This window comes from Rhipicephalus microplus, unplaced genomic scaffold (genome assembly GCF_043290135.1).
Source record: "Rhipicephalus microplus isolate Deutch F79 unplaced genomic scaffold, USDA_Rmic scaffold_21, whole genome shotgun sequence".
In the NCBI taxonomy this organism is placed as follows: domain Eukaryota; kingdom Metazoa; phylum Arthropoda; class Arachnida; order Ixodida; family Ixodidae; genus Rhipicephalus; species Rhipicephalus microplus.
In genome coordinates, this window is record NW_027464594.1 from 6295456 (window position 1) to 6323184 (window position 27729).

A 27729-nucleotide genomic window follows, 5' to 3' on the forward strand; every position below is an offset into this window, starting at 1 on the left:
TCGCTTAGCCATTTGGCCGACAGGGTAAAACTATTGAAGTTACATAGCGTGCGCAAATTGGAGACTTGATGATAGCAGATACAAAAAAAATACTTCCGACACAGGGAATCAAGCCCGGGCCTCCTGGGTGAGAGCCAGGTCCCCTAGCCACTAGACCATGCCGGAGAACGGAGAGGGACGGAGCGATCGCTTAGCCATTCGGCCAACATGGTATAAGGTATATGGGTGCACAAATTGGAGACTTGATGACAGCAGATAAAAGAAAATACTTCCGACACCGGGAATCGAACCCGGGCCTCCTGTGTGAGAGCCAGGTATCTTAGCCACTAGACCATGCAGGAGAACAGAGAGGGAAATAGCGATCGCTTAGCCATTTGGCCGACAGGGTAAAACTATTGAAGTTACATAGCGTGCGCAAATTGGAGACTTGATGATAGCAGATACAAAAAAAATACTTCCGACACTGGGAATCAAGCCCGGGCCTCCTGGGTGAGAGCCAGGTCCCCTAGCCACTAGACCATGCCGGAGAACGGAGAGGGACGGAGCGATCGCTTAGCCATTCGGCCAACATGGTATAAGGTATATGGGTGCACAAATTGGAGACTTGATGACAACAGATAAAAGAAAATACTTCCGACACCGGGAATCGAACCCGGGCCTCCTGGGTGAGAGCCAGGTATCCTAGCCACTAGACCATGCCGGAAAACGGAGAGGGACGGAGCGATCGCTTAGCCATTCGGCCAACACGGTATAAGGTATATAGGGGGCACAAATTGGAGACTTGATGACAGCAGATAAAAGAAAATACTCCCGACACCGGGAATCGCACACGGGCCTCCTGTGTGAGAGCCAGGTATCTTAGCCACTAGACCATGCAGGAGAACAGAGAGGGAAATAGCGATCGCTTAGCCATTTGGCCGACAGGGTAAAAATATTGAAGTTACGTAGCGTGCGCAAATTGGAGACTTGATGATAACAGATACAAAAAATACTTCTGACACTGGGAATCAAGCCCAGCCCTCCGGGGTGAGAGCCAGGTATCCTAGACACTAGACCATGCCGGAGAACGGAGAGGGACGTAGCGATCGCTTAGCCATTTGACCGACAGGGTAAAACTATTGAAGTTACATAGCGTGCGGAAATTGGAGACTTGATGATAGCAGATAAAAGAAAACACTTCTGACACCGGGAATCGTACCCGGGCCTTCTGGGTGAGAGCCAGGTATCCAAGCCACTAGACCATGCAAGAGAGGGTGGAGCGATCACTTAGTCATTCGGCCAACAAGGTAAAAGTATTGAAGTTACTTAGCGTGCGCGAATTGGAGACTTGATGATAGCAGATAAAAGAAAATACTTCCAACACCGGGAAACAAACTCGGGGCTCCTGGGTGAGAGCCAGGTATGTTAGCCACTAGACCATGCTGGAGATCGGAGAGGGATGGAGCGATCGCTTAACGATTCGGCCAACAGGGTAAAACTATTGAAGATACATTGCGTGCGCAAATTGGAGACTTGATGACAGCAGATAAAAGAAAATGCTCCCGACACCGGGAATCGCACACGGGCCTCCTGTGTGAGAGCCAGGTATCTTAGCCACTAGACCATGCAGGAGAACAGAGAGGGAAATAGCGATCGCTTAGCCATTTGGCCGACAGGGTAAAAATATTGAAGTTACGTAGCGTGCGCAAATTGGAGACTTGATGATAACAGATACAAAAAATACTTCTGACACTGGGAATCAAGCCCAGCCCTCCGGGGTGAGAGCCAGGTATCCTAGACACTAGACCATGCCGGAGAACGGAGAGGGACGTAGCGATCGCTTAGCCATTCGGCCAACAGGGTAAAAGTATTGAAGTTATATAGCGTGCGCAAATTGGAGACTTGATGACAGCAGATGAAGGAAATACTTCCGACACCGGGAATCATACCCGGGCCTCCTGGGTGAGAGCCAGGTATCCAAGCCACTAGACCATGCCGGAGAGGGGTGGAGCGATCACTTAGTCATTCGGCCAACAAGGTAAATATATTAGTTACATTGCGTGCGCAAATTGGAGACTTGATGACAGCAGATAAAAACTACGTCCGACACCGGGAACCGAACCCGGGCCTCCTGGGTGAGAGCCAAGTATCTTAGCCACTAGACCATGCTGGAGAACGGAGACGGACGGAGCGATCGCTTAGCGATTCGACCAACAGGGTCAAAGTATTGAAGTTACATAGCGTGCGCAAATTGGAGACTTGATGAAAGCAGATGAAAGAAAACACTTCCGACACCGGGAATCGTACCTGGGCCTCCTGGGTGAGAGCCAGGTATCCAAGCCACTAGACCATGCCGGAGAGGGGTGGAGCAATCACTTAGTCATTCGGCCAACAAGGTAAAAGTATTGAAGATATATAGCGTGCGCTCATTGTAGACTTGAAAATAGCCGATAAAAATACTTCTGACACCGAGAATCGAACCCGGGTATCCTGGGTGAAAGCCAGATATCCTAGCTATTAGACCACGCCAAGAACGGTGAAGGACGGAGCGATCGCTTAGCCATTCGGCCAACAGGGTAGAACTATTCAAGTTGCATAGCGTGCGCGAATCGGAGACTTCATGATAGCAGAATAAAGAAAATACTTCCGACAGGAGGAATCGTACCCGGGCATCCTGGGTGAGAACCAGGTATCCTAGCTACAGGACCATGCCAGAGAACGGAAAAGGACAGAGCGATCGTTTAGCCATTCGGCCAACAGGGTAAAAGTATTGAAGTTATATAGCGTGCGCAAATGGGAGACTTGATGACAGCAGATAAAAGAAAATACTTCCGACACCGGGAATCAAACCTGGGGTGCCTGGGTGAGAGCCAGGTATCCTAGACACTAGACCATGCCGGAGAACAGAGAGGGACGGAGCGATCACTTAGCCATTCGGCCAACACGGTATAAGGTATATAGGGTGCACAAATTGGAGAATTGATGACAGCAGATCAAAGAAAATACTTCCGACACCGGGAATCGAACCCGGGCCTCCTGAGTGAGAGCCAGGTATCCTAGCCACTAGACCATGCCGGAGAACCGAGTGGGAAGGAGCGATCGCTTAGCGATTCGGCCTACAGGGTAAAAGTATTGAATTGACATAGCGTGCGCAAATTGGAGACTTGATGATAGCAGATCAAAGAAAATACTTCCGACACCGGGAATCGAACCCGGGTCTCCTGGGTGAGAGCTAGGTATCCTATCCACTAGACCATGCTGGAGAACGGAGAGGGACAGAGCGATCCCTTAGCCCTTCAGCCAACAGTGTAAATGTATTGAAGTTACATAGCGTGCGCAAATTGGAGACTAGATGATAGCAGATAAAAGAAAATACTTCCGACACCGGGAATCGCACACGGGCCTCCTGGGTGAGAGCCAGGTATCCTAGACACTATACCATGCCGGAGAACGGAGAGGGACGGAGCGGTCGCTTAGCCATTCGGCCAACACGGTAAAAGTATTAAAGGTATATAGCGTGCGCGAATCGGAGACTTGATGACAGCAGATAAAAGAAAATGCTTCCGACACCGGGAATCAAACCCGGGCCTCCTGGGTGAGAGACAGGTATGCTAGCCACTAGACCATACCGGAGAGCAGAGAGGGAAAGAGCGATCGCTTAGCGATTCGGCCAACAGCGTAAAATTATTGAAGTTACATTGCGTGCGCGAATTTGAGACTTGATGACAGCGGGTAAAAGAAAGTACTTCCGGCACCGGGAATCGAACCCGGGCCTCCTTGGTGAAAGCCAGGTATCCTAGCCACTAGACCATGACGGAGAACAGAGAGGGAAGGAGCGATCGCTTAGTCATTCGGCAAACAAGGTAAAAGTATTGAAGTTATATAGCGTGCGCAAATTGTAGACTTGAAGATAGCCGATAGAAATACTTCCGACACCGGGAATCAAACCCAGGCCTCTTGGGTGACAGCCAGATATCCTAGCCACTAAACCATGCCGAGAACGGAGAGGGACGGAGCGATTGCCTAGCCATTCGGCCAACAGGGTAAAACTATTGAAGTTACATAGCGTGCGCCAATAGGAGACTTTATGATAGCAGATAAAAGAAAATACTTCCGACACCGTGAAACAAACTCGGGCCTCCTGGGTGAGATCTAGGTATGTTAGCCACTAGACCATGCTGGAGATCGGAGAGGGAAGGAGCGATCGCTTAGTGATTCGGCCAACAGGGTATAACTATTGAAGATATATTGCGTGCGCAAATTGAGACTTGATGACAGTGGATAAAAGAAAATACTTCCGACACCGGGAATTGAACCCGGGCCTCCTGGGTTAGGTCCAGGTATCCTAGCCACTAGACCATGCAGGATAACGGAGAGGGACGAAGCGATCACTTAGCCATTTGGCCAACAGGGTAAAAGTATTGAAGTTATATAGCGTGCGCAAATGGGAGACTTGATGACAGCAGATAAAAGAAAATACTTCCGACACCGCGAATGGAACCTGGGCCTCCTGGGTGAGAACCAGGTATCCTAGCCACTAGACCATGCCGGAGAACGGAGAGGGACGGAGCGATCGCTTAGCCATTCGGCCAACACGGTATAAGGTATATAGGGTGCACAAATTGGAGACTTGATGACAGCAGATAAAAGAAAATACTTCCGACACCGGGAATCGAACCCGGGCCTCCTGAGTGAGAGCCTGGGCCTCCTGAGTGAGAGCCACTAGACCATGCAGGAGAACTGAGAGGGAAGGAGCGATCGCTTAGCGATTCGGCCTACAGGGTAAAAGTATTGAATTGACACAGCGTGCGCAAATTGGAGACTTGATGATAGCAGATAAAAGAAAAAACTTCCGACACCGGGAATCGAACCCAGGTCTCCTGGCTGAGAGCTAGGTATCCTATCCAATAGACCATGCTGGTTTTTTTTTTTTTTTTTCTTTATTGCCGGCTTCGCACAAAAGAAATACAATTTACGATCACTTTTAAACAAGTTTAAAAAAACACCAGCCTGGCTGTGACTGGTTTCATTTAAAACTGCTTCATTGTAGCCAACACATTCAACAACGACACCCATTCAGGTCTTTCTTCTCTGGAAGATAACACGTCTCTTATGTATACAATACTTTCCGTGAAGTATTCATGCGCACATCGGGCATCTTTATCTACGTGTCTTACTGCCATTCTAGTTCGCCACACGCTGTGAAGCACAAGCAACATAAACATATCATAAGGCACACCATCCTCATTTTCTACAGCCAAGAATCTAATACCGTGTGGTGTGATAGGCAAGTCCTTTTTCAAAGTACGCTGCAGAATGTCCCACAGAAAAACAGCATCCCAGCAATCAAGAAAAATGTGGTTGACAGTCTCGGGTTTCTTACAGATAAGGCAGTCCATCGACCACGGAACAAAGAAGCCCTTTTCTTGCAACCATGGTTTTACGGGCAATGTTCCGCTGTGCAGCTGAAAAAAAAATGTCTTTGCACTTGCGCGTACGGTCATCATTTTCACTCTCTTCAATACGTCACGTTCAGCACCAACCTGGTATACTGATCTGTAGATAGGCTGAGGCAGCATTACGTCACGTAAATCTCTGTAAAGACGTTTTCTCTTTACAACAGATAAATATTCCATTGAAAATCTCACTTTCAGTATTTCATATGCCATTATAACTTCTCTTAAATATCCACGTAGGTTACATTTCACAGACATACTTGATACCACATAATCAGGAATCTTATTAGAAAGTACAATTTGTAGAAATGTTCTCACAAACGGGTTACATTGGTCGCGTAAAAAAATATATCTAGACACAATTTGCTTGAGGAAGAGATGAGCCAATCCTAAACCACCATTTCTTAGTGAATGAAATAAGTTTGTTCGACTCGTACGCTCCCAAACCGACCCCCAAACAAACACAGCTAAGACTCGATGCAATTTCTGCACATTTGCTCTTGACATAAATAGGAACTGCAGAACATACCATACTTTGCAAACAATGAACCAATTGCATGCAGTCGCTCTAGAAAACATAGAAAGTTCCCTACCACCCCAGTTTCTTGTCTTCTCACGAGTGCTCTCACATATCTCTTTCCAGTAATCATCCGTGTTTTTGTAATGCTGGAGGGGTACTCCGAGATACTTCGTCGGTACAAGTGACCAGTTCATATTTGCAAAGTTTTGTGGGGTGGTCTCCCAAGAACCATGCCACAAGCCTAGGCATTTGTCCCAGTTTACTGCACTGCCTGTCATCTTGCAAAAATAGGCCACATGACGTATCACTTCACTGACACTTTCCTTATCGCTACAAAACACGGCAATATCGTCGGCATATGTTAGCATTTTAACTTCACTGTTCATTAGCTGATACCCTTTTATTGTTTCATTGCTAATAATCTTCATGCAGAAAGGTTCCATATATATTGCAAATAATAAAGCCGAAATGGGATCACCTTGCCGCACACCGTTTGTCACTTGAAAGCTTTCAGTAAGTCGCCCATTAATTACAAGACTCGTAAAGCACTCTCTATAGGCCATTTTTACCCCTTCCAAAATGACAGACCCTACATTAACATATTCTAGTATCAAAAAAAGGATATCATGATTTACACGGTCAAAGGCTTTTTCCAGATCTAATTGCAACATTGCAACCTTGCTACCAAACACATCGCAACTCTCCAGCACGCTTCTCGCTACATGAACATTTGTATTTATTGTGCGTCCTTTTATACCACAAGTCTGGTGTGGTCCAACTAGTATTTTCATCATCCTTTGCAACCTGCCTGCAAGAACCTTCATAAACACTTTATAGTCTGTGTTGGCTAAACTGATTGGTCGGTACGACTTGACGGACAATAATTTTTTGGGGTCGTCAGTTTTCGGTATGAGTATTACGTGCGTCTTTTTAAATGAGCCGGGCAGAACCTTTAATCTTATAGCCTCCGTGAAGACACGATGTAAGGCAACAGAAATAACACCTTTAAAAGTCTTGTACAATGCGGCACCAAATCCATCAGGTCCCGGTGCTTTGCCAGCCGCTAGGTCGTCAATAGCTTTTTCTATTTCGGACACTTCAATCGCTATCTCCAGCTGCTCTCTCTCGTTATCAGAGAGCTTTGGTATCAAATGCAGAAACTGATCCTCAAACCCTTCCTCTGCCTTCACTTTTCGGCCAAGTAAGCCTCGGAAATATTCAACAAATACTTGCTCAATTGCTGTCGCTTCACGTACAATACCGCTATCAGTTGCAATCGCTTTGATTTCATTTCGCTTGGCGTATCTTTTTTCATCCCCAAGTGCACGCTTTGTTGGTGTTTCGCCGAGAGATAATTTTTCCGCACGTGCCCTTATCACCGCACCTCTATATTTTTCAATGTCAATTGCCTCCAATTGGTTTTTTAACTGCCTTATTTCTTTTGTGTACTTTCCTGGCATTTTACTTTCTAGACTCAACGCAAAGTCTAACTGACATTGCAAATCTTTTTCTTTTTCCTTTTTGGCTCTATGTAACACACCGGATCTTTCTATGGCTTTCATCTTTGTTACCTCCTTAAAACGCTCCCAGGCTTCAATCACGTTCGCTTGAGGCTCAGCTAACATTTTGTTAATGGAATCCTGCACAGCTTCAACGAACAATTCATCTTTTAATAATAAGTCGTTTAATTTCCACACGTCCCAGTTAAAGCGTGTCTTCTTCTTTTTATACCCTATAGTGAACATTACTAAACTGTGGTCACTGAAAGACACACTTTTTACTTCATAATTCGAACATACTCGCATTAACTCTACTGACACATAGGCTCTGTCTAGCCTCGCATGGCTTTCGTTCTGAAAGTGTGTGAAGTGCTCTTCTGCAGAGAGCACATCACCAACATCTTCGAGATGACAATCTTGTACAATAGTGCAGAGTAGCGCTGCACTTTGGTCTTTTATGGCTGCTTTTTTTGCTCTGTCCTGAGGGTTGCAACCACAATTAAAGTCGCCGAGCATAATGACAATCCTGCCACAGCTAAGAAAAGTCTGTAAATTCTCAAACAATAATTTACGTTCAACTTCTTTGTTCGGTGCGTAAACACAGACAACTCGCCATTTTTTATTATTATATGTAAAATCGCAAACTATGAATCTCCCAGTACTAGACACAGTTACAGTCTCCTCAACTATACCAATAGAATTTTTAAGGAACAGTGCACAACCCGCCGACATTCCAACGGCATGAGACACACACACATCATACCGGGCTCTAAAAGGGGACACCATTCGGTCAGTCTGATCTTGCCCTTCAACTTTTGTTTCCTGAATGGCAATAACATCGAGATCACGTTCAAGCATCAAACGACTTAATTGATACTGCCTTCGTCGAGCGGCAAGTCCCCTGACATTGAGTGTCGCAACTCTCAATTCTGCTTCGACGCTCATAGCCATTAGGACGTGAATGGCCGTCCCGGCCACATGGTTCTCACCTCTGATGCTCCTTTATCACCATCAGGTCCAAGGTTCGATATGGTCTGATAGGTCCCCTTTCTTTTGATCACAAAAGTAGAGCGCCGCGCACGTTTCACGCAGCACATTATGCACACTTCACCACTGCGCTCCATTTGTTGGTGCTTCCGCCGGGTCAATACTTGTGTCACTTAATCCAGACCCCCACCTTACGGGGGCTTTTGATCTGAAGGGGGCCCCGCTGAAGGCCCCTTCTGTTGATGATCTGTCAGTCGCTGATGCAATGTCTGCTGATTCGGCACTGGTTGCTGCTGCGGCGGTTGTGTCTGTTGCACCTGGGTTGGTGGGAGGTTCTCGGCTATTCGACGTTCGCTGAGGATGTTAGGTGCCGGTCTACGGCGCACGTTCATCGCCTTGGCCGGTGGTTGTTCCACTTCTTTCATTGTAGCAGCCTTCTCGCCTTCCGCGTCTTCCCTGGGCCTTTTACATGTATTTGACGTGTCCATGTTTTCCGACATTTCTTCCTGTGCTGCAAGCGCCGTTATATCTTGTGTGTTCCTCGTGGATTGCACGTCTTTTGTAGAACCCTTGTCTTTGTTAAGCGTCGTCTCAGCACCTGTGGGGCGTGGCGTAAGGGGCGTCAACTTGGGTTTCGGTTCCTCCCGACGCGCCCCTATCAGCTCTTCTGCTTCAGCCTCGTCCATGTGATGCTCGGAAAGTTCTTCGCCCCCCGCGGGCCCTGCTACACTTGCATATGTTCTCATACAGCCGCTCTCATTATGCCCAAAACGCCGACACACTGTACAACGTGGGGCTCGGCAATCCCTCCTAATATGACCTGTTCCGCGGCAACGCAGGCATAGCGGTGCTCTTCCCGCGACGACAACTAGCGTGAGGTCTCCGGCAATCCGCAACTGATGTGGGAGGTCATCCACCGTGAGGCCAGCTTTAAGCCTGATGCTCACCACTCGCGTCGAAGAGCCTTTGTCCGTGCATCCATACACGCGCCAGCGCTCTCGCACTATTTCGTTCACCTTGCCATAAGGAGCCAACGCTGCCCTCACCTCGTCGTCAGGAACGTTAAACAATAGCCAGTGTATCTTCAGCTTCGTATCCTGGTGGTTAGGGTCGATAGTGATACAGCGCTGGTTCTTCACCACAATGTCCCCAGCAGCGAGTATTCTCTTCTTGCCCTCCTCGTCCTTGAAAGTGATGGCCCAAACATGATTCATTTGGTACGCCCCCAAGGCAGCAACCTCGGGAAGCAACGCCAAACGAATAAGAGCGTCCCTGAAATCCTCAACGCGATACGGCCGCGCCTTGATATCGGCGTGCAAAAAGACAGTATGCAGCGTTGAATCGTTTGATGGCAGTCGGGGCAAAATAATCTGATAATCCTGTGACGATTCGTCCATGTTCCTGGTACCACGACCGAGCTGGGCCGTTGATGCCGCTCCGATATCGCCGGAGCTCATGCCGCCACGTCCGTACACTACGGTGACCGGAAGTCAATAGACCATGCTGGAGAACGGAGAGGGACAGAGCAATCCCTTAGCCATTCAGCCAACAGTGTAAATGTATTGAAGTTATAGAGCGTGCGCAAATTGGAGACTTGATGATAGCAGATAAAAGAAAATACTTCCGACACCGGGAATCGAACCCGTGCCTCCTGGGTGAGAGTCAGGTATTCTAGCCACTAGACCATGCCGGAGAACCGAGAGAGACGGAGCGATCGCTTAGCCATTCGGCCAACACGGTATAAGGTATATAGGGTGCACAAATTGGAGACTTGATGACAGCAGATAAAAGAAAATACTTCCAACACCGGGAATCGATTTTGGGCCTCCTGTGTGAGAGCCAGGTATCTTAGCCACTAGACCATGCAGGAGAACAGAGAGGGAAATAACGATCGCTTAGCCATTCGGCCAACACGGTATAAGGTATATAGGGTGCACAAATTGGAGACTTGATGACAGCAGATAAAAGAAAATACTTCCGACACCGGGAATCGAACCCGGGCCTCCTGAGTGAGAGCCCGGGCCTCCTGAGTGAGAGCCACTAGACCATGCCGGAGAACCGAGAGGGAAGGAGCGATCGCTTAGCGATTCGGCCTACAGGGTAAAAGTATTGAATTGACACAGCGTGCGCAAATTGGAGACTTGATGATAGCAGATAAAAGAAAAAACTTTCGACACCGGGAAACGAACCCAGGTCTCCTGGCTGAGAGCTAGGTATCCTATCCAATAGACCATGCTGGAGAACGGAGAGGGACAGAGCAATCCCTTAGCCATTCAGCCAACAGTGTAAATGTATTGAAGTTATAGAGCGTGCGCAAATTAAAGACTTGATGATAGCAGATAAAAGAAAATACTTCCGACACCGGGAATCGAACCCGTGCCTCCTGGGTGAGAGCCAGGTATTCTAGCCACTAGACCATGCCGGAGAACGGAGAGAGACGGAGCGATCGCTTAGCCATTCGGCCAACACGGTATAAGGTACATAGCGTGCGCAAATTGGAGACTTGATGATAGCAGATAAAAGAAAACACTTCTGACACCGGGAATCGTACCCGGGCCTTCTGGGTGAGAGCCAGGTATCCAAGCCACTAGACCATGCAAGAGAGGGTGGAGCGATCACTTAGTCATTCGGCCAACAATGTAAAAGTATTGAAGTTACTTAGCGTGCGCGAATTGGAGACTTGATGATAGCAGATAAAAGAAAATACTTCCAACACCGGGAAACAAACTCGGGGCTACTGGGTGAGAGCCAGGTATGTTAGCCACTAGACCATGCTGGAGATCGGAGAGGGATGGAGCGATCGCTTAACGATTCGGCCAACAGGGTAAAACTATTGAAGATACATTGCGTGCGCAAATTGAGACTTGATGACAGCGGATAAAAGAAAATACTTCCGACACCGGGAATTGAACCCGGGCCTCCTGGGTTAGATCGAGGTAACCTAGCCACTAGACCATGCAGGAGAACGGAGAGGGACGAAGCGATCGCTTAGCCATTCGGCCAACAGGGTGAAAGTATTGAAGTTACATAGCGTGCGCAAATTGGAGACTTGATGATAGCAGATAAAAGAAAATACTTCCGACACCGGGAATCGAACCCGGGCCCCCTGGGTGAGAGCCAGATATCCTAGCCACTAGACCATGCCGGAAAACGGAGAGGGTCAGAGCGATCGTTTAGCCATTCGGCCAACACGGTATAAGGTATATAGGGGGCACAAATTGGAGACTTGATGACAGCAGATAAAAGAAAATACTTCCGACACCGGGAATCGAACCCGGGCCTCCTGTGTGAGAGCCAGGTATCTTAGCCACTAGACCATGCAGGAGAACAGAGAGGGAAATAGCGATCGCTTAGCCATTTGGCCGACAGGGTAAAACTATTGAAGTTACATAGCGTGCGCAAATTGGAGACTTGATGATAGCGGATACAAAAAAAATACTTCCGACACTGGGAATCAAGCCCGGGCCTCCTGGGTGAGAGCCAGGTATCCTAGCCACTAGACCATGCCGGAGAACGGAGAGGGACGGAGCGATCGCTTAGCATTCGGCCAACACGGTATAAGGTATATAGGGTGCACAAATTGGAGACTTGATGACAGCAGATAAAAGAAAATACTTCCGACACCGGGAATGGAACTTGGGCCTCCTGGGTGAGAGCCAGGTATCCTAGCCACTAGACCATGCCGGAAAACGGAGAGGGACGGAGCGATAGCTTAGCCATTCGGCCAACACGGTATAAGGTATATAGGGGGCACAAATTGGAGACTTGATGACAGCAGATAAAAAAAATACTCCCGACACCGGGAATCGCACACGGGCCTCCTGTGTGAGAGCCAGGTATCTTAGCCACTAGACCATGCAGGAGAACAGAGAGGGAAATAGCGATCGCTTAGCCATTTGGCCGACAGGGTAAAAATATTGAAGTTACATAGCGTGCGCAAATTGGAGACTTGATGATAACAGATACAAAAAATACTTCTGACACTGGGAATCAAGCCCAGCCCTCCGGTGTGAGAGCCAGGTATCCTAGACACTAGACCATGCCGGAGAACGAAGAGGGACGGAGCTATCGCTTAGCCATTCGGCCAACACGGTAAAAGTATTGAAGGTATATAGCGTGCGCGAATTAGAGACTTGATGACAGCAGATAAAAGAAAATACTTCCGACACCGGGAATCGAACCCGGGCGTCCTGGGTGAAATCCAGGTATCCTAGCCACTAGACCATGCCGGAGAGCAGAGAGGGAAGGGGCGATCGCTTAGTCATTCTGCAAACAAGGTAAAAGTATTGAAGTTATATAGCGTGCGCAATTTGTAGACTTGAAGATAGCCGATAAAAATACTTCCGACACCGGGAATCGAACCCAGGCCTCTTGGGTGAGAGCCAGATATCCTAGCCACTAAACCACGCCGAGAACGGAGAGGGACGGAGCGATTGCTTAGCCATTCGGCCAACAGGGTAAAACTATTGAAGTTACATAGCGTGCGCGAATAGGACACTTTATGATAGCAGATAAAAAAATACTTCCGACGCCGGGAATTGCACCCCGGCCTCCAAGGTGAGAGTCAGATATCCTAGCCACTAGACCATGCCAGAGATAAGAGAGGGACGGAGTGATCGCTTAGTGATTCGGCAACAGGGTAAAAGTATTGAAGTTACATAGCGTGCGCGAATTGGAGACTTGATGATAGCAGATAAAAGAAAATACTTCCGACACCGGGAAACAAACTCGGGCCTCCTGGGTGAGAGCCAGGTATGTTAGACACTAGACCATGCTGGAGATCGGAGAGGGATGGAGCGATCGCTTAACGATTCGGCCAACAGGGAAAAACTATTGAAGATACATTGCGTGCGCAAATTGAGACTTGATGACAGCGGATAAAAGAAAATACTTCCGACACCGCGAATTGTACCCGGGCCTCCTGGGTTAGATCCAGGTATCCTAGCCACTAGACCATGCAGGAGAACGGAGAGGGACGAAGCGATCGCTTAGCCATTCGGCCAACAGGGTGAAATTATTGAAGTTACATAGCGTGCGCTATTTGGAGACTTGATGATAGCAGATAAAAGAAAATACTTCCGACACCGGGAATCGAACCCGGGTCTCCTGGGTGAGAGCTAGGTATCCTATCCACTAGACCATGCTGGAGAACGGAGAGGGACAGAGCGATCCCTTAGCCCTTCAGCCAACAGTGTAAATGTATTGAAGTTACTTGGCGTGCGCGAATTGGAGACTTGATGATAGCAGATAAAAGAAAATACTTCCGACACCGGGAATCGCACAAGGGCCTCCTGTGTGAGAGCCAGGTATTTTAGCCACTAGACCATGCAGGAGAACAGAGAGGGAAATAGCGATCGCTTAGTCATTTGGCCGACGGGGTAAAACTATTGAAGTTACATAGCGTGCGCAAATTGGAGACTTGATGATAGCAGATACAAAAAATACTTCCGACACTGGGAATCAAGCCCGGCCCTCCTGGGTGAGAGCCAGGTATCCTAGGCACTAGACCATGCCGGAGAACGGAGAGGGACGGAGCGATCGCTTAGCCATTCGGCCAACACGGTAAAAGTATTAAAGGTATATAGTGTGCGCGAATTGGAGACTTGATGACAGCAGATAAAAGAAAATACTTCCGACACCGGGAATCGAACCCGGGCCTCCTGGGTGAGAGCCAGGTATCCTAGCCACTAGACCATGCGGGAGAGCAGAGAGGGAAGGAGCGATCGCTTAGGGATTCGGCCAACAGCGTAAAACTATTGAAGTTACATTGCGTGCGCAAATTTGAGACTTGATGACAGCGGGTAAAAGAAAGTACTTCCGGCACCAGGAATCGAACCCGGGCCTCCTTGGCTAACGCCAGGTATCCTAGCCACTAGACCATGCCGGAGAACAGAGAGGGAAGGATCGATCGCTTAGTCATTCGGCAAACAAGGTAAAAGTATTGAAGTTATATAGCGTGCGCAAATTGTAGACTTGAAGATAGCCGATAAAAATACTTCCGACACCGGGAATCAAACCCAGGCCTCTTGGGTGACAGCCAGATATCCTAGCCACTAAACCATGCCGAGAACGGAGAGGGACGGAGCGATTGCTTAGCCATTCGGCCAACAGGGTAAAACTATTGAAGTTACATAGCGTGCGCGAATAGGAGACTTTATGATAGCAGATAAAAGAAAATACTTCCGACACCGGGAAACAAACTCGGGCCTCCTGGGTGAGAGCCAGGTATGTTAGTCACTAGACCATGCTGGAGATCGGAGAGGGATGGAGCGATCGCTTAGCGATTCGGCCAACAGGGTAAAACTATTCAAGATACATTGCGTGCGCAAATTGAGACTTGATTACAGCCTATAAAAGAAAATACTTCCGACACCGGGAATTGAACCCGGGCCTCCTGGGTTAGATCCAGGTATCCTAGCCACTAGACCATGCAGGAGAACGGAGAGGGACGAAGCGATCGCTTCGCCATTCGGCCAACAGGGTGAAAGTTTTGAAGTTACATAGCGTGCGCAAATTGGAGACTTGATGATAGCAGATCAAAGAAAATACTTCCGACACCGGGAATCGAACCCGGGCCTCCTGTGTGAGAGCCAGGTATCTTAGCCACTAGACAATGCAGGAGAACAGAGAGGGAAATAGCGATCGCTTAGCCATTTGGCCGACAGGGTAAAACTATTGAAGTTACATAGCGTGCGCAAATTGGAGACTTGATGATAGCAGATACAAAAAATACTTCCGACACTGGGAATCAAGCCCGGGCTTCCTGGGTGAGAGCCAGGTATCCTAGCCACTAGACCATGCCAGATAACGGAGAGGGACGGAGCGATCGCTTAGCCATTCGGCCAACACGGTATAAGGTATATAGGGTGCACAAATTGGAGACTTGATGACAGCAGATAAAAGAAAATACTTCCGACACCGGGAATCGAACCCGGGCCTCCTGAGTGAGAGCCAGGTATCCTAGCCACTAGACCATGCCGGAGAACCGAGAGGGAAGGAGCGATCGCTTAGCGATTCGGCCTACAGGGTAAAAGTATTGAATTGACACAGCGTGCGCAAATTGGAGACTTGATGATAGCAGATAAAAGAAAAAACTTCCGACACCGGGAATCGAACCCAGGTCTCCTGGGTGAGAGCTAGGTATCCTATCCACTAGACCATACTGGAGAATGGAGAGGGACAGAGTGATCCCTTAGCCATTCAGCCAACAGTGTAAATGTATTGAAGTTACATAGCGTGCGCAAATTGGAGACTTGATGATAGCAGATAAAAGAAAATACTTCCGACACCAGGAATCGAACCCGGGCCTCCTGGGTGAGAGCCAGGTATCCTAGCCACCAGACCATGCCGGAGAACGGAGAGAGACGGAGCGATCACTTAGCCATTCGGCCAACACGGTATAAGGTATATAGGGTGCACAAATTGGAGACTTGATGACAGCAGATAAAAGAATATACTTCCGACACCGGGAATCGAACCCGGGAATCCTGTGTGAGAGCCAGGTATCTTAGCCACTAGACCATGCAGGAGAACAGAGAGGGAAATAGCGATCGCTTAGCCATTTGGCCGACAGGGTAAAACTTTTGAAGTTACATAGCGTGCGCAAATTGGAGACTTGATGATAGCAGATAAAAGAAAACGCTTCTGACACCGGGAATCGTACCCGGGCCTTCTGGGTGAGAGCCAGGTATGTTAGCCACTAGACTATGCTGGAGATCGGAGAGGGATGGAGCGATCGCTTAACGATTCGGCCAACAGGGTAAAACTATTGAAGATACATTGCGTGCGCAAATTGAGACTTGATGACAGCGGATAAAAGAAAATACTTCCGACACCGGGAATTGAACCCGGGCCTCCTGGGTTAGATACAGGTATCCTAGCCACTAGACCATGCAGGAGAACGGAGTGGGACGAAGCGATCGCTTAGCCATTCGGCCAACAGGGTGAAAGTATTGAAGCTACATAGCGTGCGCAAATTGGAGACTTGATGATAGCAGATAAAAGAAAATACTTCCGTCACCGGGAATCGAACCCGGGCCTCCTGGGTGAGAGCAGGGTATCCTAGCCACTAGACCATGCCGGAAAACGGAGAGGGACGGAGCGATCGCTTAGCCATTCGGCCAACACGGTATAAGGTATATAGGGGGCACAAACTGGAGACTTGATGACAGCAGATAAAAGAAAATACTTCCGACACCGGGAATCGAACCCGGGCCTCCTGTGTGAAAGCCAGGTATCTTAGCCACTAGACCATGCAGGAGAACAGAGAGGGAAATAGCGATCGCTTAGCCATTTGGCCGACAGGGTAAAACTATTGAAGTTACATAGCGTGCGCAAATTGGAGACTTGATGATAACAGATACAAAAAATACTTCTGACACTGGGAATCAAGCCCAGCCCTCCGGTGTGAGAGCCAGGTATCCTAGACACTAGACCATGCCGGAGAACGAAGAGGGACGGAGCGATCGCTTAGCCATTCGGCCAACACGGTAAAAGTATTGAAGGTATATAGCGTGCGCGAATTAGAGACTTGATGACAGCAGATAAAAGAAAATACTTCCGACACCGGGAATCGAACCCGGGCGTCCTGGGTGAAAGCCAGGTATCCTAGCCACTAGACCATGCCGGAGAGCAGAGAGGGAAGGGGCGATCGCTTAGTCATTCGGCAAACAAGGTAAAAGTATTGAAGTTATATAGCGTGCGCAATTTGTAGACTTGAAGATAGCCGATAAAAATACTTCCGACACCGGGAATCGAACCCAGGCCTCTTGGGTGAGAGCCAGATATCCTAGCCACTAAACCACGCCGAGAACAGAGAGGGACGGAGCGATTGCTTAGCCATTCGGCCAACAGGGTAAAACTATTGAAGTTACATAGCGTGCGCGAATAGGAGACTTTATGATAGCAGATAAAAGAAAATACTTCCGACACCGGGAAACAAACTCGGGCCTCCTGGGTGAGAGCCAGGTATGTTAGTCACTAGACCATGCTGGAGATCGGAGAGGGATGGAGCGATCGCTTAGCGATTCGGCCAACAGGGTAAAACTATTGAAGATACATTGCGTGCGCAAATTGAGACTTGATGACAGCCGATAAAAGAAAATACTTCCGACACCGGGAATTGAACCCGGGCCTCCTGGGTTAGATCCAGGTATCCTAGCCACTAGACCATGCAGGAGAACGGAGAGGGACAAAGCGATCGCTTCGCCATTCGGCCAACAGGGTGAAAGTATTGAAGTTACATAGCGTGCGCAAATTGGAGACTTGATGATAGCAGATAAAAGAAAATACTTCCGACACCGGGAATCGAACCCGGGCCTCCTGGGTGAGAGCCAGGTATCTTAGCCACTAGACCATGCAGGAGAACAGAGAGGGAAGGAGCGATCGCTTAGCCATTCGGCCAACACGGTATAAGGTATATAGGGTGCACAAATTGGAGACTTGATGACAGCAGATAAAAGAAAATACTTCCGACACCGGGAATCGAACCCGGGCCTCCTGGGTGAGAGCCAGGTATCTTAGCCACTAGACCATGCAGGAGAACAGAGAGGGAAATAGCGATCGCTTAGCCATTTGGCCGACAGGGTAAAACTATTGAAGTTACATAGCGTGCGCAAATTGGAGACTTGATAGCAGATACAAAAATTACTTCCGACACTGGGAATCAAGCCCGGGTCTCCTGGGTGAGAGCCAGGTATCCTAGGCACTAGACCATGCCGGAGAACGGAGAGGGACGGAGCGATCGCTTAGCCATTCGGCCAACACGGTATAAGGTATATAGGGTGCACAAATTGGAGACTTGATGACAGCAGATAAAAGAAAATACTTCCGACACCGGGAATCGAACCCGGGCCTCCTGTGTGAGAGCCAGGTATCCTAGCCACTAGACCATGCCGGAGAACCGAGAGGGAAGGAGCGATCGCTTTGCGATTCGGCCTACAGGGTAAAAGTATTGAATTGACATAGCGTGTGCAAATTGGAGACTTGATGATAGCAGATCAAAGAAAATACTTCCGACACCGGGAATCGAAACCGGGTCTGCTGGCTGAGAGCTATGTATCCTATCCACTAGACCATGCTGGAAAACGGAGAGGGACAGAGCCATTCCTTAGCCCTGCAGCCAACAGTGTAAATGTATTGAAGTTACATAGCGTGCGCAAATTGGAGACTTGATAATAGCAGATAAAAGAAAATACTTCCGACACCGGGAATCGCACACGGGCCTCCTGTGTGAGAGCCAGGTATCTTAGCCACTAGACCATGCCAGAGAACGGAGAGGGACGGAGCGATCGCTTAGCCATTCGGCCAACACGGTAAAAGTATTGAAGGTATATAGCGTGCGCGAATTGGAGACTTGATGACAGCAGATAAAAGAAAATACTTCCGACACCGGGAATCGAACCCGGGCCTCCTGGGTGAGAGCCAGGTATCCTAGACACTAGACCATGCTGGAGAGCAGAGAGGGAAGGAGCGATCGCTTACCGATTCGGCCAACAGGGTAAAACTATTGAAGTTACATTGCGTGCGCAAATTTGAGACTTGATGACAGCGGGTAAAAGAAAGTACTTGCGACACCGGCAATCGAACCCGGGCCTCCTTGGTGAAAGCCAGGTATCCTAGCCACTAAACCATGCCAGAGAACAGAGAGGGAAGGAGCGATCGCTTAGTCATTCGGCAAACAAGGTAAAAGTATTGAAGTTATATAGCGTGCGCAAATTGTAGACTTGAAGATAGCCGATAAAGATACTTCCGACACCGGGAATCAAACCCAGGCCTCTTGGGTGACAGCCAGATATCCTAGCCACTAAACCACGCCGAGAACGGAGAGGGACGGAGCGATTGCTTAGCCATTCGGCCAAACGGGTAAAACTATTCAAGTTACATAGCGTGCGCGAATAGGAGACTTTAGGATAGCAGATAAAGGAAAATACTTCCGACACCGGGAATCGGACCCGGGCCTCCTGAGTGAGAGCCAGGTATCCTAGCCACTAGACCATGCCGGAGAACCGAGAGGGAAGGAGCGATCGCTTAGCGATTCGGCCTACAGGGTAAAAGTATTGAATTGACACAGCGTGCGCAAATTGGAGACTTGATGATAGCAGATAAAAGAAAAAACTTCCGACACCGGGAATCGAACCCAGGTCTCCTGGCTGAGAGCTAGGTATCCTATCCACTAGACCATGCTGGAGAACGGAGAGGGACAGAGCGATCCCTTAGCCATTCAGCCAACAGTGTAAATGTATTGAAGTTATAGAGCGTGCGCAAATTGGAGACTTGATGATAGCAGATAAAAGAAAACACTTCTGACACTGGGAATCAAGCCCAGCCCTCCGGGGTGAGAGCCAGGTATTCTAGACACTAGACCATGCCGGAGAACGAAGAGGGACGGAGCGATCGCTTAGCCATTCGGCCAACACGGTAAAAGTATTGAAGGTATATAGCGTGCGCGAATTGGAGACTTGATGACAGCAGATAAAAGAAAATACTTCCGACACCGGGAATCGAACCCGGGCCTCCTGGGTGAGAGCCAGGTATCCTAGCCACTAGATCATGCCGGAGAGCAGAGAGGGAAGGGGCGATCGCTTAGCGATTCGGCCAACAGGGTAAAACTATTGAAGTTACATTGCGTGCGCAAATTTGAGACTTGATGTCAGCGGGTAAAAGAAAGTACTTCCGACACCGGGAATCGAACCCGGGCCTCCTGGGTGAAAGCCAGTTATCCTAGCCACTAGACCATGCCGGAGAACAGAGAGGGAAGGAACGATCGCTTAGTTATTCGGCAAACAGGGTAAAAGTATTGAAGTTATATAGCGTGCGCAATTTGTAGACTTGAAGATAGCCGATAAATATACTTCCGACACCGGGAATCGAACCCAGGCCTCTTGGGTGAGAGCCAGATATCCTAGCCACTAAACCACGCCGAGAACGGAGAGGGACGGAGCGATTGCTTAGCCATTCGGCCAACAGGGTAAAACTATTGAAGTTACATAGCGTGCGCGAATAGGAGACTTTATGATAGCAGATAAAAAAATATTTCCGACGCCGGGAATTGCACCCCGGCCTCCAGGGTGAGAGCCAGATATCCTAGCCACTAGACCATGCCAGAGATAAGAGAGGGACGGAGTGATCGCTTAGTGATTCGGCCAACAGGGTAAAAGTATTGAAGTTACATAGCGTGCGCAAATGGCAGACTTGATGATAGCAGATAAAAGAAAACACTTCTGACAACGGGAATCGTACCCGGGCCTTCTGTGCGAGAGCCAGGTATCCAAGCCACTAGACCATGCCAGAGAGGGTGGAGCGATCACTTAGTCATTCGGCCAACAAGGAAAAAGTATTGAAGTTACATAGCGTGCGCGAATTGGAGACTTGATGATAGCAGATAAAAGAAAATACTTCCGACACCGGGAAACAAACTCGGGCCTCCTGGGTGAGAGCCAGGTATGTTAGCCACTAGACCATGCTGGAGATCGGAGAGAATGGAGCGATCGCTTAACGATTCGGCCAACAGGGAAAAACTATTGAAGATACATTGCGTGCGCAAATTGAGACTTGATGACAGCGGATAAAAGAAAATACTTCCGACACCGCGAACTGAACCCGGGCCTCCTGGGTTAGATCCAGGTATCCTAGCCACTAGACCATGCAGGAGAACGGAGAGGGACGAAGCGATCGCTTAGCCATTCGGCCAACAGGGTGAAATTATTGAAGTTACATAGCGTGCGCTAATTGGAGACTTGGTGATAGCAGATAAAAGAAAATACTTCCGACACCGGGAATCGAACCCGGGTCTCCTGGGTGAGAGCTAGGTATCCTATCCACTAGACCATGCTGGAGAACGGAGAGGGACAAAGCGATCCCTTAGCCCTTCAGCCATCAGTGTAAATGTATTGAAGTTACATAGCGTGCGCAAATTGGAGACTTGATGATAGCAGATAAAAGAAAATACTTCACACACCGACAATCGAACCCGGGCCTCCTGGGTGAGAGCCAGGTATCCTAGCCACTAGACCATGCCCGAAAACGGAGAGGGACGGAGCGATCGCTTAGCCATTCGGCCAACACGGTATAAGGTATATAGGGGGCACAAATTGGAGACTTGATGACAGCAGATAAAAGAAAATACTTCCGGCACCGAGAATCGATCCCGGGCCTCCTGTGTGAGAGCCAGGTATCTTAGCCACTAGACCATGCAGGAGAACAGAGAGGGAAATAGCGATCGCTTAGTGATTCGGCCTACAGGGTAAAAGTATTGAATTGACACAGCATGCGCAAATTGGAGACGTGATGATAGCAGATAAAAGAAAATACTTCCAACACCGGGAATCGAACCCGGGTCTCCTGGGTGAGAGCTAGGTATCCTATCCACTAGACCATGCTGGAGAACGGAGAGGGACAGAGCGATCCCTTAGCCATTCAGCCAACAGTGTAAATGTATTGAAGTTATAGAGCGTGCGCAAATTGGAGACTTGATGATAGCAGATAAAAGAAAATACTTCCGGCACCGGGAATCGAACCCGGGCCTCCTGTGTGAGAGCCAGGTATCTTAGCCACTAGACCATGCAGGAGAACAGAGAGGGAAATAGCGATCGCTTAGCCATTTGGCCGACAGGGTAAAACTATTGAAGTTACATAGCGTGCGCAAATTGGAGACTTGATGACAGCAGATAAAAGAAAATACTTCCGACACCGGGAATCGAACCCGGGCCTCCTGGGTGAGAGCCAGGTATCCTAGCCACTAGACCATGCCGGAGAGCAGAGAGGGAAGGAGCGATCGCTTAGGGATTCGGCCAACAGCGTAAAACTATTGAAGTTACATTGCGTGCGCAAATTTGAGACTTGATGACAGCGGGTAAAAGAAAGTACTTCCGGCACCAGGAATCGAACCCGGGCCTCCTTGGTGAACGCCAGGTATCCTAGCCACTAGACCATGCCGGAGAACAGAGAGGGACGGAGCGATTGCTTAGCCATTCGGCCAACAGGGTAAAACTATTGAAGTTACATAGCGTGCGCAAATAGGAGACTTTATGATAGCCGATAAAAGAAAATACTTCCGACACCGGGAAACAAACTCGGGCCTCCTGGGTGAGAGCCTGGTATGTTAGTCACTAGACCATGCTGGAGATCGGAGAGGGATGGAGCGATCGCTTAGCGATTCGGCCAACAGGGTAAAACTATTGAAGATACATTGCGTGCGCAAATTGAGACTTGATGACAGCCGATAAAAGAAAATACTTCCGACACCGGGAATTGAACCCGGGCCTCCTGGGTTAGATCCAGGTATCCTAGCCACTAGACCATGCAGGAGAACGGAGAGGGACAAAGCGATCGCTTCGCCATTCGGCCAACAGGGTGAAAGTATTGAAGTTACATAGCGTGCGCAAATTGGAGACTTGATGATAGCAGATAAAAGAAAATACTTCCGACACCGGGAATCGAACCCGGGCCTCCTGGGTGAGAGCCAGGTATCTTAGCCACTAGACCATGCAGGAGAACAGAGAGGGAAGGAGCGATCGCTTAGCCATTCGGCCATTACGGTATAAGGTATATAGGGTGCACAAATTGGAGACTTGATGACAGCAGATAAAAGAAAATACTTCCGACACCGGGAATCGAACCCGGGCCTCCTGGGTGAGAGCCAGGTATCTTAGCCACTAGACCATGCAGGAGAACAGAGAGGGAAATAGCGATCGCTTAGCCATTTGGCCGACAGGGTAAAACTATTGAAGTTACATAGCGTGCGCAAATTGGAGACTTGATAGCAGATACAAAAATTACTTCCGACACTGGGAATCAAGCCCGGGTCTCCTGGGTGAGAGCCAGGTATCCTAGGCACTAGACCATGCCGGAGAACGGAGAGGGACGGAGCGATCGCTTAGCCATTCGGCCAACACGGTATAAGGTATATAGGGTGCACAAATTGGAGACTTGATGACAGCAGATAAAAGAAAATACTTCCGACACCGGGAATCGAACCCGGGCCTCCTGTGTGAGAGCCAGGTATCCTAGCCACTAGACCATGCCGGAGAACCGAGAGGGAAGGAGCGATCGCTTAGCGATTCGGCCTACAGGGTAAAAGTATTGAATTGACATAGCGTGTGAAAATTGGAGACTTGATGATAGCAGATCAAAGAAAATACTTCCGACACCGGGAATCGAACCCGGGTCTCCTGGCTGAGAGCTAGGTATCCTATCCACTAGACCATGCTGGAAAACGGAGAGGGACAGAGCCATTCCTTAGCCCTTCAGCCAACAGTGTAAATGTATTGAAGTTACATAGCGTGCGCAAATTGGAGACTTGATAATAGCAGATAAAAGAAAATACTTCCGACACCGGGAATTGAACCCGGGCCTCCTGGGTTAGATCCAGGTATCCTAGCCACTAGACCATGCAGGAGAACGGAGAGGGACGAAGCGATCGCTTCGCCATTCGGCCAACAGGGTGAAAGTTTTGAAGTTACATAGCGTGCGCAAATTGGAGACTTGATGATAGCAGATCAAAGAAAATACTTCCGACACCGGGAATCGAACCCGGGCCTCCTGTGTGAGAGCCAGGTATCTTAGCCACTAGACAATGCAGGAGAACAGAGAGGGAAATAGCGATCGCTTAGCCATTTGGCCGACAGGGTAAAACTATTGAAGTTACATAGCGTGCACAAATTGGAGACTTGATGATAGCAGATACAAAAAATACTTCCGACACTGGGAATCAAGCCCGGGCTTCCTGGGTGAGAGCCAGGTATCCTAGCCACTAGACCATGCCAGATAACGGAGAGGGACGGAGCGATCGCTTAGCCATTCGGCCAACACGGTATAAGGTATATAGGGTGCACAAATTGGAGACTTGATGACAGCAGATAAAAGAAAATACTTCCGACACCGGGAATCGAACCCGGGCCTCCTGAGTGAGAGCCAGGTATCCTAGCCACTAGACCATGCCGGAGAACCGAGAGGGAAGGAGCGATCGCTTAGCGATTCGGCCTACAGGGTAAAAGTATTGAATTGACACAGCGTGCGCAAATTGGAGACTTGGTGATAGCAGATAAAAGAAAAAACTTCCGACACCGGGAATCGAACCCAGGTCTCCTGGGTGAGAGCTAGGTATCCTATCCACTAGACCATACTGGAGAATGGAGAGGGACAGAGTGATCCCTTAGCCATTCAGCCAACAGTGTAAATGTATTGAAGTTACATAGCGTGCGCAAATTGGAGACTTGATGATAGCAGATAAAAGAAAATACTTCCGACACCAGGAATCGAACCCGGGCCTCCTGGGTGAGAGCCAGGTATCCTAGCCACTAGACCATGCCGGAGAACGGAGAGAGACGGAGCGATCGCTTAGCCATTCGGCCAACACGGTATAAGGTATATAGGGTGCACAAATTGGAGACTTGATGACAGCAGATAAAAGAATATACTTCCGACACCGGGAATCGAACCCGGGAATCCTGTGTGAGAGCCAGGTATCTTAGCCACTAGACCATGCAGGAGAACAGAGAGGGAAATAGCGATCGCTTAGCCATTTGGCCGACAGGGTAAAACTATTGAAGTTACATAGCGTGCGCAAATTGGAGACTTGATGATAGCAGATAAAAGAAAACGCTTCTGACACCGGGAATCGTACCCGGGCCTTCTGGGTGAGAGCCAGGTATGTTAGCCACTAGACTATGCTGGAGATCGGAGAGGGATGGAGCGATCGCTTAACGATTCGGCCAACAGGGTAAAACTATTGAAGATACATTGCGTGCGCAAATTGAGACTTGATGACAGCGGATAAAAGAAAATACTTCCGACACCGGGAATTGAACCCGGGCCTCCTGGGTTAGATACAGGTATCCTAGCCACTAGACCATGCAGGAGAACGGAGTGGGACGAAGCGATCGCTTAGCCATTCGGCCAACAGGGTGAAAGTATTGAAGCTACATAGCGTGCGCAAATTGGAGACTTGATGATAGCAGATAAAAGAAAATACTTCCGTCACCGGGAATCGAACCCGGGCCTCCTGGGTGAGAGCAGGGTATCCTAGCCACTAGACCATGCCGGAAAACGGAGAGGGACGGAGCGATCGCTTAGCCATTCGGCCAACACGGTATAAGGTATATAGGGGGCACAAACTGGAGACTTGATGACAGCAGATAAAAGAAAATACTTCCGACACCGGGAATCGAACCCGGGCCTCCTGTGTGAAAGCCAGGTATCTTAGCCACTAGACCATGCAGGAGAACAGAGAGGGAAATAGCGATCGCTTAGCCATTTGGCCGACAGGGTAAAACTATTGAAGTTACATAGCGTGCGCAAATTGGAGACTTGATGATAACAGATACAAAAAATACTTCTGACACTGGGAATCAAGCCCAGCCCTCCGGTGTGAGAGCCAGGTATCCTAGACACTAGACCATGCCGGAGAACGAAGAGGGACGGAGCGATCGCTTAGCCATTCGGCCAACACGGTAAAAGTATTGAAGGTATATAGCGTGCGCGAATTAGAGACTTGATGACAGCAGATAAAAGAAAATACTTCCGACACCGGGAATCGAACCCGGGCGTCCTGGGTGAAAGCCAGGTATCCTAGCCACTAGACCATGCCGGAGAGCAGAGAGGGAAGGGGCGATCGCTTAGTCATTCGGCAAACAAGGTAAAAGTATTGAAGTTATATAGCGTGCGCAATTTGTAGACTTGAAGATAGCCGATAAAAATACTTCCGACACCGGGAATCGAACCCAGGCCTCTTGGGTGAGAGCCAGATATCCTAGCCACTAAACCACGCCGAGAACAGAGAGGGACGGAGCGATTGCTTAGCCATTCGGCCAACAGGGTAAAACTATTGAAGTTACATAGCGTGCGCGAATAGGAGACTTTATGATAGCAGATAAAAGAAAATACTTCCGACACCGGGAAACAAACTCGGGCCTCCTGGGTGAGAGCCAGGTATGTTAGTCACTAGACCATGCTGGAGATCGGAGAGGGATGGAGCGATCGCTTAGCGATTCGGCCAACAGGGTAAAACTATTGAAGATACATTGCGTGCGCAAATTGAGACTTGATGACAGCCGATAAAAGAAAATACTTCCGACACCGGGAATTGAACCCGGGCCTCCTGGGTTAGATCCAGGTATCCTAGCCACTAGACCATGCAGGAGAACGGAGAGGGACAAAGCGATCGCTTCGCCATTCGGCCAACAGGGTGAAAGTATTGAAGTTACATAGCGTGCGCAAATTGGAGACTTGATGATAGCAGATAAAAGAAAATACTTCCGACACCGGGAATCGAACCCGGGCCTCCTGGGTGAGAGCCAGGTATCTTAGCCACTAGACCATGCAGGAGAACAGAGAGGGAAGGAGCGATCGCTTAGCCATTCGGCCAACACGGTATAAGGTATATAGGGTGCACAAATTGGAGACTTGATGACAGCAGATAAAAGAAAATACTTCCGACACCGGGAATCGAACCCGGGCCTCCTGGGTGAGAGCCAGGTATCTTAGCCACTAGACCATGCAGGAGAACAGAGAGGGAAATAGCGATCGCTTAGCCATTTGGCCGACAGGGTAAAACTATTGAAGTTACATAGCGTGCGCAAATTGGAGACTTGATAGCAGATACAAAAATTACTTCCGACACTGGGAATCAAGCCCGGGTCTCCTGGGTGAGAGCCAGGTATCCTAGGCACTAGACCATGCCGGAGAACGGAGAGGGACGGAGCGATCGCTTAGCCATTCGGCCAACACGGTATAAGGTATATAGGGTGCACAAATTGGAGACTTGATGACAGCAGATAAAAGAAAATACTTCCGACACCGGGAATCGAACCCGGGCCTCCTGTGTGAGAGCCAGGTATCCTAGCCACTAGACCATGCCGGAGAACCGAGAGGGAAGGAGCGATCGCTTTGCGATTCGGCCTACAGGGTAAAAGTATTGAATTGACATAGCGTGTGCAAATTGGAGACTTGATGATAGCAGATCAAAGAAAATACTTCCGACACCGGGAATCGAACCCGGGTCTCCTGGCTGAGAGCTAGTTATCCTATCCACTAGACCATGCTGGAAAACGGAGAGGGACAGAGCCATTCCTTAGCCCTTCAGCCAACAGTGTAAATGTATTGAAGTTACATAGCGTGCGCAAATTGGAGACTTGATAATAGCAGATAAAAGAAAATACTTCCGACACCGGGAATGGCACACGGGCCTCCTGTGTGAGAGCCAGGTATCTTAGCCACTAGACCATGCCAGAGAACGGAGAGGGACGGAGCGATCGCTTAGCCATTCGGCCAACACGGTAAAAGTATTGAA

At 48.9% G+C, this 27729-nt stretch overlaps 1 protein-coding gene and 44 non-coding genes across 45 annotated transcripts; all 45 read right to left on the minus strand.

Annotated features, from left to right (window-relative positions):
- Nucleotides 1-269: 269 nt before the first annotated feature.
- TRNAE-CUC (transfer RNA glutamic acid (anticodon CUC)) lies at nt 270-341 on the minus strand. The gene has a single exon. It is a non-coding gene; the product is annotated as a tRNA-Glu (tRNA).
- Nucleotides 342-631: 290 nt separating this feature from the next.
- Nucleotides 632-703, minus strand: TRNAE-CUC (transfer RNA glutamic acid (anticodon CUC)). Its single transcript has one exon. It is a non-coding gene; the product is annotated as a tRNA-Glu (tRNA).
- Nucleotides 704-1907: 1204 nt separating this feature from the next.
- TRNAE-CUC (transfer RNA glutamic acid (anticodon CUC)) lies at nt 1908-1979 on the minus strand. Its single transcript has one exon. It is a non-coding gene; the product is annotated as a tRNA-Glu (tRNA).
- Nucleotides 1980-2080: 101 nt separating this feature from the next.
- TRNAE-CUC (transfer RNA glutamic acid (anticodon CUC)) lies at nt 2081-2152 on the minus strand. The gene has a single exon. It is a non-coding gene; the product is annotated as a tRNA-Glu (tRNA).
- An 833-nt stretch (nt 2153-2985) lies between these two features.
- On the minus strand, nt 2986-3057 carry TRNAE-CUC (transfer RNA glutamic acid (anticodon CUC)). The gene has a single exon. It is a non-coding gene; the product is annotated as a tRNA-Glu (tRNA).
- Nucleotides 3058-3170: 113 nt separating this feature from the next.
- TRNAE-CUC (transfer RNA glutamic acid (anticodon CUC)) lies at nt 3171-3242 on the minus strand. Its single transcript has one exon. It is a non-coding gene; the product is annotated as a tRNA-Glu (tRNA).
- Nucleotides 3243-3725: 483 nt separating this feature from the next.
- Nucleotides 3726-3797, minus strand: TRNAE-UUC (transfer RNA glutamic acid (anticodon UUC)). Its single transcript has one exon. It is a non-coding gene; the product is annotated as a tRNA-Glu (tRNA).
- A 4266-nt stretch (nt 3798-8063) lies between these two features.
- On the minus strand, nt 8064-10077 carry LOC142785363 (uncharacterized). Its single transcript, XM_075883839.1, has one exon. The coding sequence runs from the start codon at nt 9896-9898 to the stop codon at nt 8633-8635; it is 1266 nt and encodes a 421-aa protein (XP_075739954.1). The 5' UTR covers nt 9899-10077; the 3' UTR covers nt 8064-8632.
- Nucleotides 10063-10134, minus strand: TRNAE-CUC (transfer RNA glutamic acid (anticodon CUC)). Its single transcript has one exon. It is a non-coding gene; the product is annotated as a tRNA-Glu (tRNA).
- Nucleotides 10135-10794: 660 nt separating this feature from the next.
- TRNAE-CUC (transfer RNA glutamic acid (anticodon CUC)) lies at nt 10795-10866 on the minus strand. The gene has a single exon. It is a non-coding gene; the product is annotated as a tRNA-Glu (tRNA).
- Nucleotides 10867-11517: 651 nt separating this feature from the next.
- On the minus strand, nt 11518-11589 carry TRNAE-CUC (transfer RNA glutamic acid (anticodon CUC)). The gene has a single exon. It is a non-coding gene; the product is annotated as a tRNA-Glu (tRNA).
- Nucleotides 11590-11694: 105 nt separating this feature from the next.
- On the minus strand, nt 11695-11766 carry TRNAE-CUC (transfer RNA glutamic acid (anticodon CUC)). Its single transcript has one exon. It is a non-coding gene; the product is annotated as a tRNA-Glu (tRNA).
- An 835-nt stretch (nt 11767-12601) lies between these two features.
- Nucleotides 12602-12673, minus strand: TRNAE-UUC (transfer RNA glutamic acid (anticodon UUC)). The gene has a single exon. It is a non-coding gene; the product is annotated as a tRNA-Glu (tRNA).
- Nucleotides 12674-13517: 844 nt separating this feature from the next.
- TRNAE-CUC (transfer RNA glutamic acid (anticodon CUC)) lies at nt 13518-13589 on the minus strand. Its single transcript has one exon. It is a non-coding gene; the product is annotated as a tRNA-Glu (tRNA).
- Nucleotides 13590-14071: 482 nt separating this feature from the next.
- On the minus strand, nt 14072-14143 carry TRNAE-CUC (transfer RNA glutamic acid (anticodon CUC)). The gene has a single exon. It is a non-coding gene; the product is annotated as a tRNA-Glu (tRNA).
- A 1208-nt stretch (nt 14144-15351) lies between these two features.
- On the minus strand, nt 15352-15423 carry TRNAE-CUC (transfer RNA glutamic acid (anticodon CUC)). The gene has a single exon. It is a non-coding gene; the product is annotated as a tRNA-Glu (tRNA).
- Nucleotides 15424-15536: 113 nt separating this feature from the next.
- On the minus strand, nt 15537-15608 carry TRNAE-CUC (transfer RNA glutamic acid (anticodon CUC)). The gene has a single exon. It is a non-coding gene; the product is annotated as a tRNA-Glu (tRNA).
- Nucleotides 15609-15721: 113 nt separating this feature from the next.
- TRNAE-CUC (transfer RNA glutamic acid (anticodon CUC)) lies at nt 15722-15793 on the minus strand. The gene has a single exon. It is a non-coding gene; the product is annotated as a tRNA-Glu (tRNA).
- An 836-nt stretch (nt 15794-16629) lies between these two features.
- Nucleotides 16630-16701, minus strand: TRNAE-UUC (transfer RNA glutamic acid (anticodon UUC)). Its single transcript has one exon. It is a non-coding gene; the product is annotated as a tRNA-Glu (tRNA).
- Nucleotides 16702-16998: 297 nt separating this feature from the next.
- TRNAE-UUC (transfer RNA glutamic acid (anticodon UUC)) lies at nt 16999-17070 on the minus strand. The gene has a single exon. It is a non-coding gene; the product is annotated as a tRNA-Glu (tRNA).
- Nucleotides 17071-17732: 662 nt separating this feature from the next.
- Nucleotides 17733-17804, minus strand: TRNAE-CUC (transfer RNA glutamic acid (anticodon CUC)). The gene has a single exon. It is a non-coding gene; the product is annotated as a tRNA-Glu (tRNA).
- Nucleotides 17805-17909: 105 nt separating this feature from the next.
- TRNAE-CUC (transfer RNA glutamic acid (anticodon CUC)) lies at nt 17910-17981 on the minus strand. Its single transcript has one exon. It is a non-coding gene; the product is annotated as a tRNA-Glu (tRNA).
- A 286-nt stretch (nt 17982-18267) lies between these two features.
- TRNAE-CUC (transfer RNA glutamic acid (anticodon CUC)) lies at nt 18268-18339 on the minus strand. The gene has a single exon. It is a non-coding gene; the product is annotated as a tRNA-Glu (tRNA).
- A 483-nt stretch (nt 18340-18822) lies between these two features.
- Nucleotides 18823-18894, minus strand: TRNAE-CUC (transfer RNA glutamic acid (anticodon CUC)). The gene has a single exon. It is a non-coding gene; the product is annotated as a tRNA-Glu (tRNA).
- Nucleotides 18895-19372: 478 nt separating this feature from the next.
- TRNAE-CUC (transfer RNA glutamic acid (anticodon CUC)) lies at nt 19373-19444 on the minus strand. The gene has a single exon. It is a non-coding gene; the product is annotated as a tRNA-Glu (tRNA).
- Nucleotides 19445-19557: 113 nt separating this feature from the next.
- On the minus strand, nt 19558-19629 carry TRNAE-CUC (transfer RNA glutamic acid (anticodon CUC)). Its single transcript has one exon. It is a non-coding gene; the product is annotated as a tRNA-Glu (tRNA).
- Nucleotides 19630-19927: 298 nt separating this feature from the next.
- On the minus strand, nt 19928-19999 carry TRNAE-CUC (transfer RNA glutamic acid (anticodon CUC)). The gene has a single exon. It is a non-coding gene; the product is annotated as a tRNA-Glu (tRNA).
- A 113-nt stretch (nt 20000-20112) lies between these two features.
- On the minus strand, nt 20113-20184 carry TRNAE-UUC (transfer RNA glutamic acid (anticodon UUC)). The gene has a single exon. It is a non-coding gene; the product is annotated as a tRNA-Glu (tRNA).
- Nucleotides 20185-21205: 1021 nt separating this feature from the next.
- TRNAE-CUC (transfer RNA glutamic acid (anticodon CUC)) lies at nt 21206-21277 on the minus strand. Its single transcript has one exon. It is a non-coding gene; the product is annotated as a tRNA-Glu (tRNA).
- A 475-nt stretch (nt 21278-21752) lies between these two features.
- On the minus strand, nt 21753-21824 carry TRNAE-CUC (transfer RNA glutamic acid (anticodon CUC)). The gene has a single exon. It is a non-coding gene; the product is annotated as a tRNA-Glu (tRNA).
- Nucleotides 21825-21937: 113 nt separating this feature from the next.
- Nucleotides 21938-22009, minus strand: TRNAE-CUC (transfer RNA glutamic acid (anticodon CUC)). The gene has a single exon. It is a non-coding gene; the product is annotated as a tRNA-Glu (tRNA).
- Nucleotides 22010-22122: 113 nt separating this feature from the next.
- Nucleotides 22123-22194, minus strand: TRNAE-CUC (transfer RNA glutamic acid (anticodon CUC)). Its single transcript has one exon. It is a non-coding gene; the product is annotated as a tRNA-Glu (tRNA).
- Nucleotides 22195-22861: 667 nt separating this feature from the next.
- Nucleotides 22862-22933, minus strand: TRNAE-CUC (transfer RNA glutamic acid (anticodon CUC)). Its single transcript has one exon. It is a non-coding gene; the product is annotated as a tRNA-Glu (tRNA).
- Nucleotides 22934-23038: 105 nt separating this feature from the next.
- On the minus strand, nt 23039-23110 carry TRNAE-CUC (transfer RNA glutamic acid (anticodon CUC)). Its single transcript has one exon. It is a non-coding gene; the product is annotated as a tRNA-Glu (tRNA).
- Nucleotides 23111-23396: 286 nt separating this feature from the next.
- Nucleotides 23397-23468, minus strand: TRNAE-CUC (transfer RNA glutamic acid (anticodon CUC)). Its single transcript has one exon. It is a non-coding gene; the product is annotated as a tRNA-Glu (tRNA).
- Nucleotides 23469-23581: 113 nt separating this feature from the next.
- On the minus strand, nt 23582-23653 carry TRNAE-CUC (transfer RNA glutamic acid (anticodon CUC)). Its single transcript has one exon. It is a non-coding gene; the product is annotated as a tRNA-Glu (tRNA).
- Nucleotides 23654-24312: 659 nt separating this feature from the next.
- On the minus strand, nt 24313-24384 carry TRNAE-CUC (transfer RNA glutamic acid (anticodon CUC)). The gene has a single exon. It is a non-coding gene; the product is annotated as a tRNA-Glu (tRNA).
- Nucleotides 24385-24497: 113 nt separating this feature from the next.
- On the minus strand, nt 24498-24569 carry TRNAE-CUC (transfer RNA glutamic acid (anticodon CUC)). The gene has a single exon. It is a non-coding gene; the product is annotated as a tRNA-Glu (tRNA).
- Nucleotides 24570-24682: 113 nt separating this feature from the next.
- Nucleotides 24683-24754, minus strand: TRNAE-CUC (transfer RNA glutamic acid (anticodon CUC)). Its single transcript has one exon. It is a non-coding gene; the product is annotated as a tRNA-Glu (tRNA).
- Nucleotides 24755-25590: 836 nt separating this feature from the next.
- TRNAE-UUC (transfer RNA glutamic acid (anticodon UUC)) lies at nt 25591-25662 on the minus strand. The gene has a single exon. It is a non-coding gene; the product is annotated as a tRNA-Glu (tRNA).
- A 297-nt stretch (nt 25663-25959) lies between these two features.
- Nucleotides 25960-26031, minus strand: TRNAE-UUC (transfer RNA glutamic acid (anticodon UUC)). The gene has a single exon. It is a non-coding gene; the product is annotated as a tRNA-Glu (tRNA).
- Nucleotides 26032-26693: 662 nt separating this feature from the next.
- Nucleotides 26694-26765, minus strand: TRNAE-CUC (transfer RNA glutamic acid (anticodon CUC)). Its single transcript has one exon. It is a non-coding gene; the product is annotated as a tRNA-Glu (tRNA).
- Nucleotides 26766-26870: 105 nt separating this feature from the next.
- Nucleotides 26871-26942, minus strand: TRNAE-CUC (transfer RNA glutamic acid (anticodon CUC)). The gene has a single exon. It is a non-coding gene; the product is annotated as a tRNA-Glu (tRNA).
- A 286-nt stretch (nt 26943-27228) lies between these two features.
- TRNAE-CUC (transfer RNA glutamic acid (anticodon CUC)) lies at nt 27229-27300 on the minus strand. The gene has a single exon. It is a non-coding gene; the product is annotated as a tRNA-Glu (tRNA).
- Nucleotides 27301-27413: 113 nt separating this feature from the next.
- TRNAE-CUC (transfer RNA glutamic acid (anticodon CUC)) lies at nt 27414-27485 on the minus strand. Its single transcript has one exon. It is a non-coding gene; the product is annotated as a tRNA-Glu (tRNA).
- Nucleotides 27486-27729: the final 244 nt, after the last annotated feature.